Here is a 17,669-nt window from a genome sequence, read left to right as displayed (position 1 = left end):
CAAATATTTTATATAAATATAATAATTGTTATTATATAATGATTTATTTATGTTTATTTACTTTAGATTTATATGATATAACTTTTTTATTTGTGTTGGTGGATTTATTTATTTATTTAAAGCTATTATGATACTGTATTATATTATTTATATATTTTTTTCACTTGCCAATATTGGATTTATTTATTTATTTATAGTGTATGTTAAATTATTTAATTTAAATACTGTTATATTTATTTTATATTATTTTATTTAGCTTTTTAATATTATTTTTTATTTTTAATTGCAATGGGCCACGTTTTAATGTATTCATTTATTTATTTATTGTGTATATGCAATTTTATTTATTTTAATTATATTTATATGATTTTAATCTGTATTGGCCAGTATTGAATTTATTTATTATTATTATTATTATTTGTAATAGTAGTATTGTTTTTATTGATATTAATATTATTATTTTAGTTTATATTCAATTAAATTTTTATTTTATGTATATTCTATTCTATTCTATTCTATTATTTATCTGTATTTACTATATTGGATTTTTATTGGTTGATTATTGAGTGTTTAATTGTTTAAATTCACTTGTAGCATAGTTTGTACCACTCCAAACACTAGAGATGCACCGATTGCAATTTTCTTGGCCGATTCCGATTTCTGATTTTTTTGTTAGTGTGATCTGTCGATACCGATTTTTGCCGATTCGGATTTTCTTTCTCCGCTTTTGGTGTAAGCGCGAAACCTGCGGGAATGATTAAAATAATGCGCAATACAAGCACTATTTAACCGGAGCGAATTAGACGTGTGTGTGTGTGTGTGTGTGAGAGAGAGAAGGGGTCGTCGGAGAGATGAGAGCGAGAATGCGCGGCTGAGTGTGTGTGAGAGAGAAGGGGTCGTCGGAGAGAAGAGAGCGAGAATGCGCGGCTGACGTTATTGCCTGTGCCATAACAAAATGGATTGGCTCGGAAGCGGAAAGAAGTGAGACTGACTGGCCGGTCACCGATCCGGGCCGATCATGAGGAAAATCGGCCGATTCCGATCCCTGACCGATCGATCGGTGCATCTCTACCAAACACCTTAGCAACTGTGTACAACTACCCTGGCAACCATGTACTGTAAACACCCTAATATTGTGATGCTTAGGCACACTGTACATTTTAGTTATCTAGTTTTTTTTTTTTAAATCTCCATTAATACCTTATTTACCAGTATGACTGTTTTAACACATTACTAGTGAGTTCTTTTGTACAATCCAGTTGTGTGTCAATACAGATTAGCTCTGTATATAGTGTGGCTGAAATGGATGATCTCTTCTGTTTAAGCGGCTGATGTGTTGTACGTAGGTAGAGCTTATGTTGGGATTTAGCCCAGCATCCTCCGCATTCGCTGCCAAAGTGCGGCTCAAACACAGACTAAACTTACACATGCGAAGCTCATACCTTCATGTGCTCGTTTTATCTCACGAGGCTGATGGATCATTGTTTTCCTTCTCAAATCTCTCCCGTCTCAACCATCAAAGGGCAATTTGTTGTGCCGGCATATTTCTCACTTATCACCTCGGTATCTTGAACAACTTGCAGCCCCTCCGGGTTCATTTTTACTCCAAATAAATGAGTTTTGATGTTGTCGGCACAAGCACTTTCAAAAAAGCCAGTGTCGCTGCTCAATGAATGTCAATAACACGTTACCTTTCAGACCAACTTGCGCTAATTAACTCTTGTGGTTTTGAAAGGACACGGATCCAAAACAGACTTGTATTTAATTGTTTTATCAGATGTACCCGTGCTAAACAATGGCCATTGACTTCTTTCTCCGCAGGTTCGGTGGCGTGGAGACTCCCGGTGTGTGTGATTGTTTAAATTTAGCCGGTATGCCGTGGAGGTTGGTAATGAGGAATGGTGCTTGTGCCAGACTCGTGACTTTCCACCTTCAGAGAAGTGCGCGGGTAGTCCCAGCGCCTGGTGATTGAATTAATGAGGTCTGGCTTTACCTGCCTCTATTTATAGGCCGATAAGGTATGACAGTGTGAGAATGAGGTGGGGGGCTAATCTGATTGTAGGTAATTTCTGAGAAACGTGATGGAGGCTGAGGTTGTAATGTGGTACAAATGTGAAGGTGACGAGGCGATTTAGCCTAATAATAGGGAGGGAAGATTATATAAAGGGATTTAAAGGGATCATAATTACCTCGATAGGACTGTCATAACCTTCTGGAATCATATCCCTGCTGAAAAAAACATCTTAGTCCAGCTTAAGGTGGTCTTAGCTGGTTTAAACTTGGTCAAGTGTGGATTTACCTGGTTTAGTTGGTCTCCCAGTCTGATCAAGCTGGTGTTAACCTAATTTATTTGATTTCAAACTGGTGTTTATTTGGTTTAGTTGGTTAACCAGCTGGTTACTTAGTCAGACCAGATTAATGCCCAACACCTCTCTAAAATGTGCAAACTAGACCAGCCTAAGTAAGTACCAGGTACTGTACCCAGTGGAAAACCCCCCAAAAGTGAACCGTACCGAGCCGCACCGTGCCGTACCATGCAGTGGAAAAGCGCCATTAGTGGCAAGCTAAGACCAACAAACCATCTTAGAGTGTTTAAATTGTAGAAAACCTATTCATTTGAGTTGATTCTTTTCAGTGAATCAATCAAATCGATTCACAAATTAATCTCAATATTTCAATAGTGAATTAATTTAGTCTATTTTATTTTATTCTTTCTTTCTTTATTTATTTATTTATTTATTTATTTAATATTATATAAATATATTTATATATATTTTTATAAATTTATTTTATATAAATAGACACTAATATGCCTGCGTCTCACTCCATGTATCATTAGAACTGGGCTGTTCAATAAAAACGTTCTATCTTTATACAAAACTTAATTTACATAATCAAATTATCTATGGCACCATTTGACACCAGTTTCTCCGTTACGAAATTAGTATGCAAATAAGAACCTGTGGAAACAAGTTGCCAATTTAAACCTTTCTTATTTAATATGTGTCAGTGACAGTATTGTTGAATGAATTATATGCAAAGTCATTTCATCATTATGATTGAAGTCATTCAGCCCTGATTTCACTTCATGCGCACTCAATAGCAGATTTACAATACACCCGTTATAGATGTGCAGAGAGTGTTACATATTGAAAGTCAAATTTCATTACGGAATTTATTTAGCGGTTCAATGACACAAATGCGTATGTAAATGTAGCAATGTTTTTAAAACCATTCATTAGATAGAAAAATGGAGAGGAAAGTTTGAAAACATTTATACCGTGCACTGTATAAAAGTTTTACAATTTTTTCAGTGCACTGTATAAAAGTTTTCAAGCTTTTCTCTTCATTATTTATTTATTACATCTAGTGTATTGTGCTATTAACCGGGCCCAAAATCAACTTTTTAGCACCCATGCCAAGTGAAATAAGAACAAATACCTGCCATAATATTTCTTGTTGGCTCATAAAACATTTTTTTTATTATTTTTACTGTATATTGCATTTTTTGCAAGACATTTAAATTTTTTTTTACAATACATTTTTGCATTTTTTTTTAAAGAATGCATTTTAAATGTAAAACAATACAAAACATTGCATTAAAGCATAATGTAATAAATATTTTGCACTATTTTACTGTATTTTTGCACTTAATAAAATAATACATATTAAATGCAAAATAATGCAACACTGTATTTACTGTATTTTTGCAAATAATAAAATAATACTAATACTAATTTTTTAAAGATGCAAAACTTAAGTATAATGCAATTTTTTACTGTACTTTTGAACTTAATAAAATACATTTTGAATGTAAAATAATGCACAAGTTTGTGTTAAGTATAATGCAAAAAGTTTTTTGCTTACTTTTACTGTTTTTGCACTTATTAAAAGAATACATTTTAATGTTAAATAATCCAAAACGTTACATTAAAGCAAAAAGTATTTAGCATAATTTTACTGTATTTTTGCTTTTATTAAAATAGTATATTTTTAAATGTAAAAATAAAACAATGTATTTTGAAATCAAAACGACGGTGGGGGTCGGTGCCGCGGTGGGCAAGTGACGTAACCGGTGTTGTGGCTTAACACCGGTATCACCGTCAACACCGTCTATCGCGGCAAGCCTAGTGCAGAGCCGTCTGGCATGAACGGAAGCTCTATTAAATTAGCTGGCGCTGTGAGCTAAATTGAGTTTTAGGTTTATTTTGCGTTCTGTTGATTGCATTAGCGTAGCATTAATTGAGAAAGTGCTAATTTTGAATCTTCATAAAATTCTCTTCAGGGCAAAAACTGGCAGGATCTAAATAGAGGTGTGGAATAATGGGTGAATGTTGAAAATTAAGGTGAAGTGCAAAATGTCTTCAATGTAAGTTGATTGTCAAGGTGGTTTGAAGAGGCATTGAGGGAAACCTTTTTTTTTTTTACACAAACACATAGGCCTGGAAATATTACATATCAGATTATGTAATGATTCAGATTTAGTGCACAAAGGTAAACACTGTGACAGCAGTTGAAAACTGACCGTGGAATACTGTTGGAATGTTTTTATGAACCCATACTGGATAATAATAATAATAATAATAATTTTTTTTATTATATTTGTTAATTGATATTGGCCCATATTGAATAATATATATTCAATATGGGCCAATATCAATTAACATAACAATATATATATATATATAATTATAGATTAAATTTTTAAATTGATATTGAACCATATTGGATATCAGTTGTTATTGTTATTATTATTTATTTTTTAGTGTATAGTATATTTACATTATACATTTGTTAATGAGTTTATTTGTTCTTCCTTCCTTCTAGATTTTCTTTCTTGCTTGTTTGCTTGATTCTTGCAGTCGTTCATACTTTTTCATTTTTTCCCGTTTTTTTTTAGTATAAAAGTAGTATAATGGAATGTTAAATATCATTGCATTCTTAATGTGTCCACATTTGCATGACACAATCACACCCAATCAGAAGATATTTGATGTACAGTTACATGGAGGACCAATTTTGGACCAATGATATTTCATGGTAGGCGGAGCTACCTGCTGCAGCGATTGCTATAAAAGGTCTAACACTTGTCACAATCACGGTTTACAATGAAAACTCAGATTTACATGAACGGATGGACAGTTGGCCCTCTTTTTCCAGTGATTTCTTGTAGTCAGGAATATTGTGACTCCACCCCAACCCCCTCTCTCTCTCTCTCTCTCTCTCTCTCTCTCTCTCTCTCTCTCTGCCTCTGTCTTTCTCGGTCTCTCTCTCTCTCTCTTGGAGGGTTAGCTTTGACAGCTGCACAGTGCTTGACTCATTGGTATGTCTCACGAAGCGCCGAAAGAGAGAATGAGCAGAGAATGCAGATCGTCAAAATAAAGCACAGCGCTGGCCGGAAGATGCCCTCATCATTAAAACAACACCTGCTTCCCTCTGCAGCAGCAGCGCATCAATTAAACCCATGCAAACCCATCAGACCGGCCACTTTCTGGTCGTCCTCAACAGGTGGAGGGTTTTAAAACACTGCAATACTTCTTATATCCAATTAGCCAAATAAACGTTTTTCTAGGATTTTTTCTGATAATAACAAGTAGACAGTATTTAGCTGAGTGTGTTTTTGTGCTGGTATCTTGGCAGGTTTAGGTCTGTTGTGGACAGCTGTCTCTCGAAACTTTTTATATATTTCATATTTTGTCCCATTGGTAAGTTGGCAGCAGTGATGGGCCAATATTTGCCACCTTAAATTGATTTCCGAAGGCATTTTTTACTTTTTAAGGGCATTTTCTACCCTTATTCGATATATGCATTATCTTTTATGTCAAATTCTTACATTTAATTGATAAATTCAAATAAAGTAACGAGACACTATAGGCTGTTACCAATCAAAAGAAATAAGTATCACCAAAATCCATTTTTGCACAGCAGAAGTTGCACAGAAGCTGCCCCTAAAGCAGCATTTTAATGTATTTTGCCTGAAATTTCAATTGCCTAAATGATGCTTCAAGGTTAAATATTAAAATTGTTTTTTATTATTAAATGACATTTTATTTATAAATTATATATAAAAATGTGAAAATGTGTGTATATATATATATATATATATATATATATATATAAAATTATTATTACATATAATTATAATAATTATATGAAAATAATAAAAATAATAATTTGATTCATTTTATACTTAATTTTTAATTGATATTGGCCCATATTGGATGATGATGATAATAATAATAATTTGTTAATTTGATCATTTGTTTTTTCTTCCTTCTAGATTCTTGCTAGTTTGCTTCTTTGTTTCATTGTTTCTTTCTGTCTTTTTTTTCTTGTCTTGAAATAATAAAATATGAATATGAATAAGTAAGAAACTAAAATCGTCATTAGATGGCAGCTAGTCACTGTCTTCATGAACGAGTCGTTGAGTCATTTGTTCAACCGGTTCAAACGTTTTATTCATTCAGGATCAAATCACTGATCCATATGATATTGATTCAACATTGATTGTTTGTTTTTTTTGCATAGTGAGTGACTCGATAATGTCAGCTTCCACATCATTGAAGCAATAATTATAATCTTATCGTAGGCGATAATATCACACACCCCTGTCTGTGTTTTCTTGCCACTTTGGTTTTATTTTTTCCCTAAGCAGGTTCATTCACACGGTGTGTCTCATGTCCGTTGTGTCTTTGATGTCAAGGACTCTCACCAGGTTTGGTCTCTCATCTGATTGTTTGTCGTTGCCATCGACTATATTTCAGTCTTGCTCCCATTAGCACAGCACATTAGCCGCAACGGGCTAAAGACGTGCCGTGAGTCACTGTGTGTTGGCTGTCACACCTGTCTTTCTCCCACTGGCCACTGTTGGCCAAATATAGTCCGGTCCTATGGAGAAAAGCACTATGGGATAGCTCTGGCATGAAAGGATACGTGTTCGGGAATGGCTGTAGACGTGTTTTCTTGGTGTAAAGTCGTCCTGTTGACCTCGTTCTGTGTTTGGATTCTGTCCTTGTCCTCGTTTTGGCCCGTTTAAATAGCGTAGCAGATGTTTTTTTGTTTACAAGTAGTCGAGGGAGTGTTGGGAACGGAGCCACTGAAGCTAGTCGGTCCCTGAACGTGGTTCGTCCCTGGACGAGAGGGTAATTTGATCTTTTGCATTAAAAACTTTGAGACTATAAAAGGACACAAAGTACTCGAGTGTTCCCAGGAATCCTCCTGTGAAGTGCTGCGAGGAAACGAGGAAAAGCGCTTATCACAAACACTCGTGCGATCAAGTTTGATGTAATGTAATGAGCAAAAGAGGCTCATTTGGATGTTTGAGTCGTGGTTCTTTATTAATACATGTGTGATGCAGCAGTATGAGGAGGAGCTTTCTTTTCTTTCTTTCTTGAGTTTTAGTTTGTCCTTTCTTCAGTTTGTTTGATCTTGCCTTTTTCAGTCTTTTGTTGTTTCTTCAATGTTTGTTCATGCTTGTTTGCTTTATCTCTTGCTTTTTTCCTCACTTTTTCCCCTTTGTTCTTCCTTCCATCAGTTTGTTTGTTCTTGCTTGTTTGGTTTATCTTTATTTTCTTCTCAGTTTTTCCTTTTGCTCTTCCTTCCTTTAGTTTGTTTCTCCTTTCTTGTTTGATTTTGTTCTTGATTTTTTTTCTTAATCCTTTCGTATTTCCTTCCTTCCCAAGCTCTCTCCTTCTATCCCTGCTTCCTTCCTTCCCTCAGTTTGTTTGATCTTGCTTGTTGGATTTCTTTCTTGGTCATTTTTCCTTTAACCCTTCATATTTCCTGCCTTCCTTTATTCATTTATTCATTATTCCTTCCATACGTTCTTGCTTTAATATAGTCATTGCTTTGCTTTCTTCCTTTCAATTTTTATTTTTGCCTCTTCCCCATCCTTTCTTTTCTTCCTTTGTTCTTCCTTTGCATTTTGTTCTTTCTTGTTTGCTTTCTTACTTTCATTCCTTGGTTAGTCATTCCTTCTTTCCTCCCAGTTGTTTGTAGTAGGGATGCAACGAATGTTCGGCAGCCGAAATTATTCGGCCGAAAATAGCAAAAAAATAAGCGAAAGCGTTTATAAGCGAAATAAGCGAAAACACCGAATAAATTGTACCGAACAATGACGTGACGCGATCAAATAGCAACCAGAGCAGAGTGAGAGGCGCACACTCTTTATAATGCAACAAACATGTCAGCACAGCAGTGTGGTAGCATTTAAACTGTCCGAGAAAGACGCAAAAATCATTACAAGCACCGACAGCGAGAGACTGTTTAGTACTACAGCGCATGTCTTCGATTAGAAGAGGAAGGGGGGTGATTGTTGCTGGTTACTGTATGATGATTGAAATCGTGAAATGGCCTTAACCAAGAAGTAAATAAACTGCAGAACGTTATGTTTTCACGCTCGAATTGCATGTATTCTGACAGCGCTGCACGAACTCGCGGCGGATCTTCTTGTTAACCAGAGTTCAATGTCCAAAGCGCGAGGAAAATCTGCGCTGAACCAGTGTTACTCGCCTGTTGCTCAGTCACATTACTATGAATTTTTACAAGGCATGTGACAATGCAATACGTGCAACATATTCGTAATGAGACTCATTTATAAATCTGCTGTTGTCAACAAAAAGAAGCATTGAGGTCTTCCTGTGCGTTTCCGCAAAAATAAAAGTTGAGAAAAAGCAAGAACTCCATTAACATTAATAAACGTTAGTATTGTAATTTTACTGTTGTTCTGTAAAATAAAATAAAAAGTAAGACAATAATAATGATAATAATAATTACAAAAAGTACCAAAGCACAATGCTTATTGTGATATATTGGATGGAAAGTGCCCTTCAATGTTCCGTCCATTAACTGAAAACAGGCTAGACTAATCGATTCTTGGGATTTAAGAATCGATATCGTTCCGTAAAAATGAGAATCGATTAATATCGAAATATCGATATTTTTTACCCAGCCCTGTGTTCAAATTGGGATCTGTAATATTTTCTAATGTTTTAAAAGAAGATTCTTCTACTCAGCAAGGCTGCTTTCATTTCAAAAATACACGCCTTATTCAAGAAGGGGGTCTGATGGACTTTTTTTTTTTTTTTTTTTTTGCTGGTTTAATTATATTTCTTAAAAAAACTCCATGTTTGCTCTGATTATTTTATAGGGCTGCTCAATTTGGCCAAATATTATATATAATATATGAATTCTAATGTAACGCATCAAGAATAAATAATAATAATACATATATTATTATTAATAATAATAATATTAATAATATTGTCATATATATATAATAATAATTATACTCTAAAATATTCAATCAAGTGTAAAATTATGGTACTTTGCGATTTGATAATTTCAGTAAGCCATGTTGTGATGGTTTTATTAAAATTAACCATGCAGTCCTATTTGTTTGTTTGATCTTCTTTGCTTTCATTCAATCAATCTTCTGTTCTTCTTTTCTTCCTTCCTCTCTCTCTCTCTCTCTTTTGAAAGATGAACTGTGTCTCTGGTTGGACGCATCTTAAGATTTCAGTTTAATGAGGCTGTTTTTAAGGTTCCTGGCTGTTTGGTCTGGTTCTGCGTGTTTGTGCACGTGTCAGTGACGGATGTAGAGGTGAAAAGAAAATGAATTAGTAGTCATGTTCTCAGTGAGAGATGTTTGGATCAGACGGAAGGATACAGCTGAGCGATGACACATTCGAAACGCAGCGGTGTGTAGTCGTCAACAGCATCACGACACAGCAGCATCCTGCAGATTACACAGATCCAGCCTGGATGATGCTTCGTAACCGCAGAGTACTGGAGAAGGTTAAAAAAATGGCCTCTTAAATTATATCAACTTATGAATGTTTTTGAGAACCATGTACTGTGGTACAGTGAGCGTATCAGATGATAATACTGTGGTGCTTTAATTGTGCAGATCTACTTAAATCTACTCTCCTGTCTAGTTTGTTTGTCAGACAAAATAGCAGATTCTGCGTTATGATTGGTCAGATCGCCTGTCAATCAAACTCCCAGCAAAGGGTGAAGTATCTGTTGCCTTTGTGTGTGACTTGTTGATCTGGACTGAATGTCTGCGCTAGACCTAGCAAAGTCCTGAGTATTCAACTCTGTTCACTGGTTTAAGGTCATGCCGGTTGATGGAAAGCCTCGATTAGCCATCTCTGTAGGAGATTTAAGGCTTATAGTGTTATAAGGCTGTAAGGGAAGGTAGCTGCTGGTAAAGGAAAGGTCATCCCCGCCCCCCCACACTTTTTTCTCTTTTGTTTTTTTCCGTTCATTCTGTCTCTTAACCGTCTTTCTGTGCTGTAACAGTAAAAAGGTGCAAATGTTTGAATAATGCATAGGCCTTTCTGTTGTTGTGTGTTTTGTAGTTAACTTAGAGCTTTAAGTATTATATATTAAATATTCCTCAACAAACATTAGTCGCTCTTTAAACAGGGCGAGTATAAAACAACATCTGTCCATTGCCAAGTGTTCTTGTTTCTGGATATACTGTGCTTTATTAGTGGCGTTTGTTAAGTCAGGGTGATTTGAACAAACCTTTACATCTAAGTGTTAACCATGAAATGTATCACACATCATTTAGGCTACAGACATGAATGATACCTCAAATGATTACTTTTTGGACAATAAAATGGGCAAATAATCCTGTAGACCTAAATTGTAAGAGGTACCAGAGCTTTTTTTTTTCTATTTTTGTATTACTTTCAGGAAAACTTTTGTAAGAATTATGCAATTTGTTTTGAGTGTCTCAGGAAACTTTTTAATCGTGGGTAAGAGAATAGTTCTTGAGCACAGACAGATGCGGGGTTTACTTTGTAATGTCAGTCTGATTCATAATAACATTAGCAGTCTGTGGTGTGCTTGGCTCCTTTGAGAAATGTGATTCATTGCAAGATCATCTCTGTTGTTTTTCTTTCGTGGATCAGTGAGGCCTGCAGAGGTCATCTGTAAACTCAGAGATGATAACTAAACATTTGTCTAGCCCTGTCAGTTCCTCTTGCCATGTTTCTCTGAAAGATCTGCAAGTTACAGCACTGTTTTCACATAATCGACCTGTTTTTTGTTTTGTTTTGTTTTTTGTTTTGCTTTGTTTTTGTTACCTGAACTTATTTTTAAATGTATTTGTAGTCTTTTATTTTATTTTATTTTATTTTATTTTATTTTATTTTATTTTTTATATAATTTTATTGTAACTGTTTATTTTATTTTATTTTTTTAGCATTTTTAAAAATCTTTTTATTATTTTATTTTATTTAAATTTATATTATTTTATAGTAACTGTTTATTTTATTTTATTTTTTAGCATTTTATTTTTTAAAATCTTTTTATTATTTTATTTAAATTTATATTATATTACAGTAACTATTTATTTTATTTTATTATTTTTTAATACCCTTTTTCTTTTTAATACCTTATTTTATTTTATTCGTTTTTTATTTAAATTTATATTATTTTATATTAACTGTTTATTTTATTTTATTTTTTAGCATTTTTAAAAATCTTTTTATAATTTTTTTAATTTAAATTTATATAATTTTATTGTAACTGTTTATTTTATTTTATTTTTTTAGCATTTTTAAAAATCTTTTTATTATTTTATTTTATTTAAATTTATATTATTTTACAGTAACTATTTATTTTACTTTATTTTTGTTTCTTCCAAATGAGTCTGTAGCATGTGCGTTAACTGCTGCATCACAACCTCTAAGCCGCTTTGCTTTTTGCCTTTTTTTGTTATCTTGTTTCACGTTTCAGAACTTCACCCTGAGAGGTCGATTTGTGTGGCTTATTTCTGACTGCGACACCATTCACAGTGCTAAACATGCACTATAATTACATGATGTGATTATGTTTACGCAACAATTTTTGATTGTTGAAAGGACATTTGGATTCAAACTTAAGTATGAAGCGACACTGTGTGTATATTTGATTTAAATGCAGAGTAATCACCATCACTTTATATGTAAAAACACTAAATGACCCAAAGTGGGGCTTGCAAACCCTTTATTCAGAAACGTCCAGGCCTGCTACACAGTTAGCGGTAAAATTAGCGCTGCTGGTTGGATCCAGCTACGTTGTAGCGCATGAGAGCTGTCTTAAGGCCTACATTGAGGTTCCCATTTTCATTGTGTGTTAATATGTGTGGGAGGAAGAGGATTCGGGAGAAAAGGCAGAATTACACTGTTGCTGCTTCCCGATTACAGGGCTATTTTTGGGAGCTTTTCTGTAGTCGCTGCTGTGGAACGTAAGAGGAAAGAACATATCTGATCTGAAAAGACTCTTTTAAGATTTTAAGACATTATAAATAATAATAAAGAATAAACCTTTGTAATCTCATTAATAACTAGTGGTAAACATATATATATATTAGCCAGGTGGATGTTTCTGAGACCCGTAACCAACACCATGGAGTGCCATCAAAGTATAGCGACATTCATGACATTTCCAAAAAACTGCGCACTTGTCATTTTAAGAGGGAGCTTTTGATTTGAGGCGTGAGATGTGTGGATGTAGGGCAGTGATTTCTGGCTGTGTTTGTTTGTGAGGGCTGTTATTGGAGCAGTGGAGCGGCCTACAGCATCTGAAGAGCATCGAGGAACGATCTGTGAGCCCACGCTCGCCTGCTAATGCTCCTCATCTCACCCTCTCCTCCCTGATCCTCTGGCTGGACTCCCAGAGTTCCTCTCTCTCTCTCTCTCTCGGAGTATCTCTCAACCCACTTAAAGGGAAAGTTCACGCACACAAAAAAAGACAGTTCTGTCATTTACGCACCCTCATATTGTTTCAAAACAAGATGACCAGTTTGACTAGCTAAGGGAGGTTATCACACAGACTGAAGTAGTTTAAGTCTTTGGTTCTTTTAATTGTGATGAATTTGGCTCACATTTAACAAAAACCCACCAATTCACTATCTCAACAAATTAGAATATGGTGACATGCCAATCAGCTAATCAACTCAAAACACCTGCAAAGGTTTCCTGAGCCTTCAAAATGGTCTCTCAGTTTGGTTCACTAGGCTACACAATCATGGGAAGACTGCTGATCTGACAGTTGTCCAGAAGACAATAATTGACACCCTTCACAAGGAGGGTAAGCCACAAACATTAATTGCCAAAGAAGCTGGCTGTTCACAGAGTGCTGTACCCAAGCATGTTAACAGAAAGTTGAGCGGAAGGAAAAAGTGTGGAAGAAAAAGATGCACAACCAACCCGAGAGAACCGCAGCCTTATGAGGATCGTCAAGCAAAATCGATTCAAGAATTGGAGTGAACTTCACAAGGAATGGACTGAGGCCGGGGTCAAGGCATCAAGAGCCACCACACACAGACGTGTCAAGGAATTTGGCTACAGTTGTCGTATTCCTCTTGTTAAGCCACTCCTGAACCACAGACAACGTCAGAGGCGTCTTACCTGGGCTAAGGAGAAGAAGAACTGGACTGTTGCCCAGTGGTCCAAAGTCCTCTTTTCAGATGAGAGCAAGTTTTGCATTTCATTTGGAAACCAAGGTCCTAAAGTCTGGAGGAAGGGTGGAGAAGCTCATAGCCCAAGTTGCTTGAAGTCCAGTGTTAAGTTTCCACAGTCTGTGATGATTTGGGGTGCAATGTCATCTGCTGGTGTTGGTCCATTGTGTTTTTTGAAAACCAACGTCACTGCACCCGTTTACCAAGAAATTTTGGAGCACTTCATGCTTCCTTCTGCTGACCAGCTTTTTGAAGATGCTGATTTCATTTTCCAGCAGGATTTGGCACCTGCCCACACTGCCAAAAGCACCAAAAGTTGGTTAAATGACCATGGTGTTGGTGTGCTTGACTGGCCAGCAAACTCACCAGACCTGAACCCCATAGAGAATCTATGGGGTATTGTCAAGAGGAAAATGAGAAACAAGAGACCAAAAAAATGCAGATGAGCTGAAGGCCACTGTCAAAGAAACCTGGGCTTCCATACCACCTCAGCAGTGCCACAAACTGATCACCTCCACGCCACGCCGAATTGAGGCAGTAATTACTCTCTCTCTCTCTCTCTCTCTCTCTCTCTCTCTCTCTCTGTCTATCTATCTCTCAACCCACCTAAAGGGAAAGTTCACGCCAAAAAAAAAAAGACATTTCTGTCATTTACTCATCCTCATATTCTTTCAAAAACAAGATGACCAAATTAACCAGCAAAGTTATCACTCAACTTAATATTTACTTATTTATAAATAGTATTATTTATAATAATTTATATTTGTAATATATTTATAATAATAGTAGTATTAATTAAAATATTTTATAATTAATTAATTCTTATGTGGTTATTGTTATTGCATTGTAGTAATATTAATAATATTATTATGTCTGCTACTTAATATTTATTTCTTTATATTATTTATTTATTTATTTGTATCAGAGTAAATATTAATTATAATGATGTACTTAATATTGTATTAATATTAACTAATATTATTGTTTATTATAATAAATATTATGATTAAATGGATATTATATAAATAATATGTGTGTATATATATATATATACAGTATATATATATATATAACAGATAAAATATATAATATATAAATAACAGCATATGGATTTGGAGCAATAAAAGAGTGAGTAAACTGCTGTATTTTTGGGGTGAACTCCTCCTCCTCTGATAGTGATCTGTCAGGGAAACATCTTTCCAAACAGCTTTGACCCTCTTTTGGGTTTTTGTCGTTCGCTTACTGAAAAACCGACACGTTACGCTTACTGAAAAATGACATTTAATAATCTGTGTTCATATGGTCTCTTTTTTTTTTTACACAAACGTGAGGTGAATCCACAAGCTTGTTTTTGGAGAGTAGATGAGTGAGTGAGTGAGAGAGAGAGAGAGAGATATGTAATATGTCTCTCTCTCTACCCCGCCTCCCACAGTTACACTGAAACCTATGATTTTCTCTGCAGTAGAGGAATTGTGACGTGTGCAAGTTGGTGGAGCAGCTGCATTTTAAAAAGCTTGACACCCACGCGTTCTCAAGAGTGCTTCTCTACTACTGCGACATCACAGTCTGCCTTCTTCTGTCCGTCTCTCTCTTAACATACAGAGAGTGTGTGTCTCTCAGTGTGTGTGTGTGTATAGTATATATATATACATTTAAAAAAATATTTTAATGAAGTCTCTTCTGCTCACAAAGGCTGCATTTATTTGATCAAAAATACTGTAAAACAGTAATATTGTGAAAAATTACTATCATTTGAAATAACTATATTCTATTTAAATATGCTTTCAAATGTAATTTATTCCTGTGATCAAAGCTGAATTTTCAGCATCGTTCACTCCAGTCTTCAGTGTCACATGATCATTCAGAAATCATTCTAATATGCTGATTTGCTGTGTTAGAATATACTTGCAGTATTTATCAATAAATACTAAATTAATTTTTACATTTAAATTTTTAGTTTTAATAAACATTAAATTAACTTTTATGTATTTTGTGTTTAATTTCTAGTAATTATATATTGTGCTTTTGTCATTTTTATTCTAAATTTGTAATTCTTACTATTTTTATTTTAATTTGTTTAATTTCTAGTAACTATTATGTGCTTTTTAATTTTTTTAATTGTACTATTTTTATTTAAATTTGTGTTTAATTTCTAGTAATTGTTTTTTTGAATTTTTATTGTTTTTTTTAATTATTACTATTTTTATTTTTATTTGTGTTTAATGTAGTAATTATGCTATGTGCTTTTGTTGTTTTTCTTTATTATTTTTTAAATATAACTTTTTGTTTAATTTTTTTATTTCACGTGTAGTTTTATTTTACTTTTTATTTTACAATTATTTCAGTTAGTTTCTAATTTTAATTGGGTTATTATCTGATAATTATATTTTATTTCAGGTTTATTTCAGTTGACAAAAAGGTTTTTAATTAACAGTAATGTTTTAGTTAACAATAATAACACTGGTAGTAGTAGTAGTAGTAGTATTGGTATTACTACAGTTTTCTAACAGTAGTGCATAATTTTGAGGCAACATTTTACTTACAGTATTTCATATTGTTCGTATTTGTGTAGGTTTGTCATTTGTAGCCTTCTGACAGTTGGCGTTGTGATTGGTTCGCGCAGCTGTCAATCACAGTACTGTCCACTCTCCATCAGTGTCTCTGCTGAAGGGAGGGCCGTTCATCTCTCCTGTAATATATGAGTTTGTGTTCAGTTGAGGAGGTGAGAAACATTCTTTAACTAACTTTGGCCCAGTTTGTCAGTGGCTTAACTAAGTGTGATGTCAGTATTCTCATCCTGAAGGTTATTGTCACCCTTGTTACCTGTGAAGATTTGACTAGCTCTTATTCATTCAGGGAGCTGAATGAAGGTCCTTAAAATTCCGGCGCACTCTCTTTTTGGTCCCATGGAAACGGCCGGCCATTTTGATGCATGTTGTCATGGTGATGGAGGCGGGGAGGAGCAGTTATGGCCTGAAGGAAGAGTTCAGCTGGGACGCTTTTGTGTGTGTGTGTGTGTATGATTTGCACAATGTAGTGTCATTTTAACACTTATAAGAGCACAACATGGTCAAACTATAGGCTTAGAAAAAGTACTGTGGTATTACCATCAAAATATACCACTACTATGATGACATCATGATAATACAGCTGCATTATTCTTTGAAGTCCCTGACAGTACCATTCAAGTACCATGATATGAATGTGATAATCATGTGCCATTCATATATCACGGTACTTGAATAGTACTGAGGTACTTCAGAAAATAACATGATATTACCATCATTGTGGAATCCACCTCAGTGTTTTGTTTTTTTCATGGTATATGCTATGTAAGTACCATGGTACTTTTTGTATAAATATTATGTTCTCTTGTGTTTTGTGTGGACAGTTATTTCTATTTGCTTGTATTTTTAAATATTGTGAGCATATCAGAAATACTGTGGTATTACCATCTGATATTATCACTGAACTGCGGTACTGTCATAATCAGCAAGCGTTAGCAATAGCATATAATGTTTTACAGATTACATTCAGATTAGCAATTGCATTCAATTATGAATCTATATTAAAATATTTCAAATTTATGACATTTATAACTAGAATGATATTTAGCAAATGTAACAATCTTAAAAAAATAATACTCATGATAACATGTAAACATTGCAGTTATCATGTAATAATATATTATATATTATTATTATATAATGTGCAACAAATCAGAATCAGAATCAGCAAGCATTAGCAATAGTATATAATGTTTAACATATTGCATTCAGATTAGCGATTGCATTCAATTATGAATCTATTAAAATTTTTACAATTTATGACATTTATAACTAGAATGATATTTTGCAAATCTTAAAAATAATACTCATGATAACATGTAAACATTGCCGTTATCATGTAATAATAATATATTATATATTATTATTATATAATGTGCAACAAATCACTAGTGCGTTCAAATAGTTACAAATTGTAATATATTTTTTGATATATATTTATAACAATATAGCTGATACTAACACTGAACCACCGTACAATCATACTTTTTTTGCATTCAGTTGTGAATATATTAAAATATTAAATTTTTATGACATTTGTAACTAATGATTTTTTGCTAATTATATTCAATAATATGATAATATAAAAATATTTATGATGACATAACATTGCAACTATCATATTTTTATTAAAAATAATATATTCAATA

The 17,669-nt window shown here is 34.0% G+C and overlaps 1 protein-coding gene across 1 annotated transcript in view; it reads left to right on the top strand.

Annotated features, from left to right (window-relative positions):
- The window catches only part of LOC107717275 (arf-GAP with GTPase, ANK repeat and PH domain-containing protein 3-like), a 63,774-nt gene extending 47,435 nt beyond the window's left edge, over positions 1–16,339 (top strand). The window contains exon 2 of the mRNA XM_016523974.1: positions 16,310–16,339. Within this exon, the coding sequence (XP_016379460.1) occupies positions 16,310–16,317 (8 nt within the window). The 3' untranslated portion in view covers positions 16,318–16,339. The remainder of the gene's footprint in view (positions 1–16,309) is intronic.
- Positions 16,340–17,669: the final 1,330 nt, after the last annotated feature.

Source organism: Sinocyclocheilus rhinocerous, unplaced genomic scaffold (assembly GCF_001515625.1).
Source record: "Sinocyclocheilus rhinocerous isolate Xijiao unplaced genomic scaffold, SAMN03320098_v1.1 scaffold1694, whole genome shotgun sequence".
In the NCBI taxonomy this organism is placed as follows: Eukaryota; Metazoa; Chordata; class Actinopteri; order Cypriniformes; family Cyprinidae; genus Sinocyclocheilus; species Sinocyclocheilus rhinocerous.
Note: the sequence above shows the minus strand (reverse complement) of the source record. Positions and strands in the feature narration are given on the sequence as shown.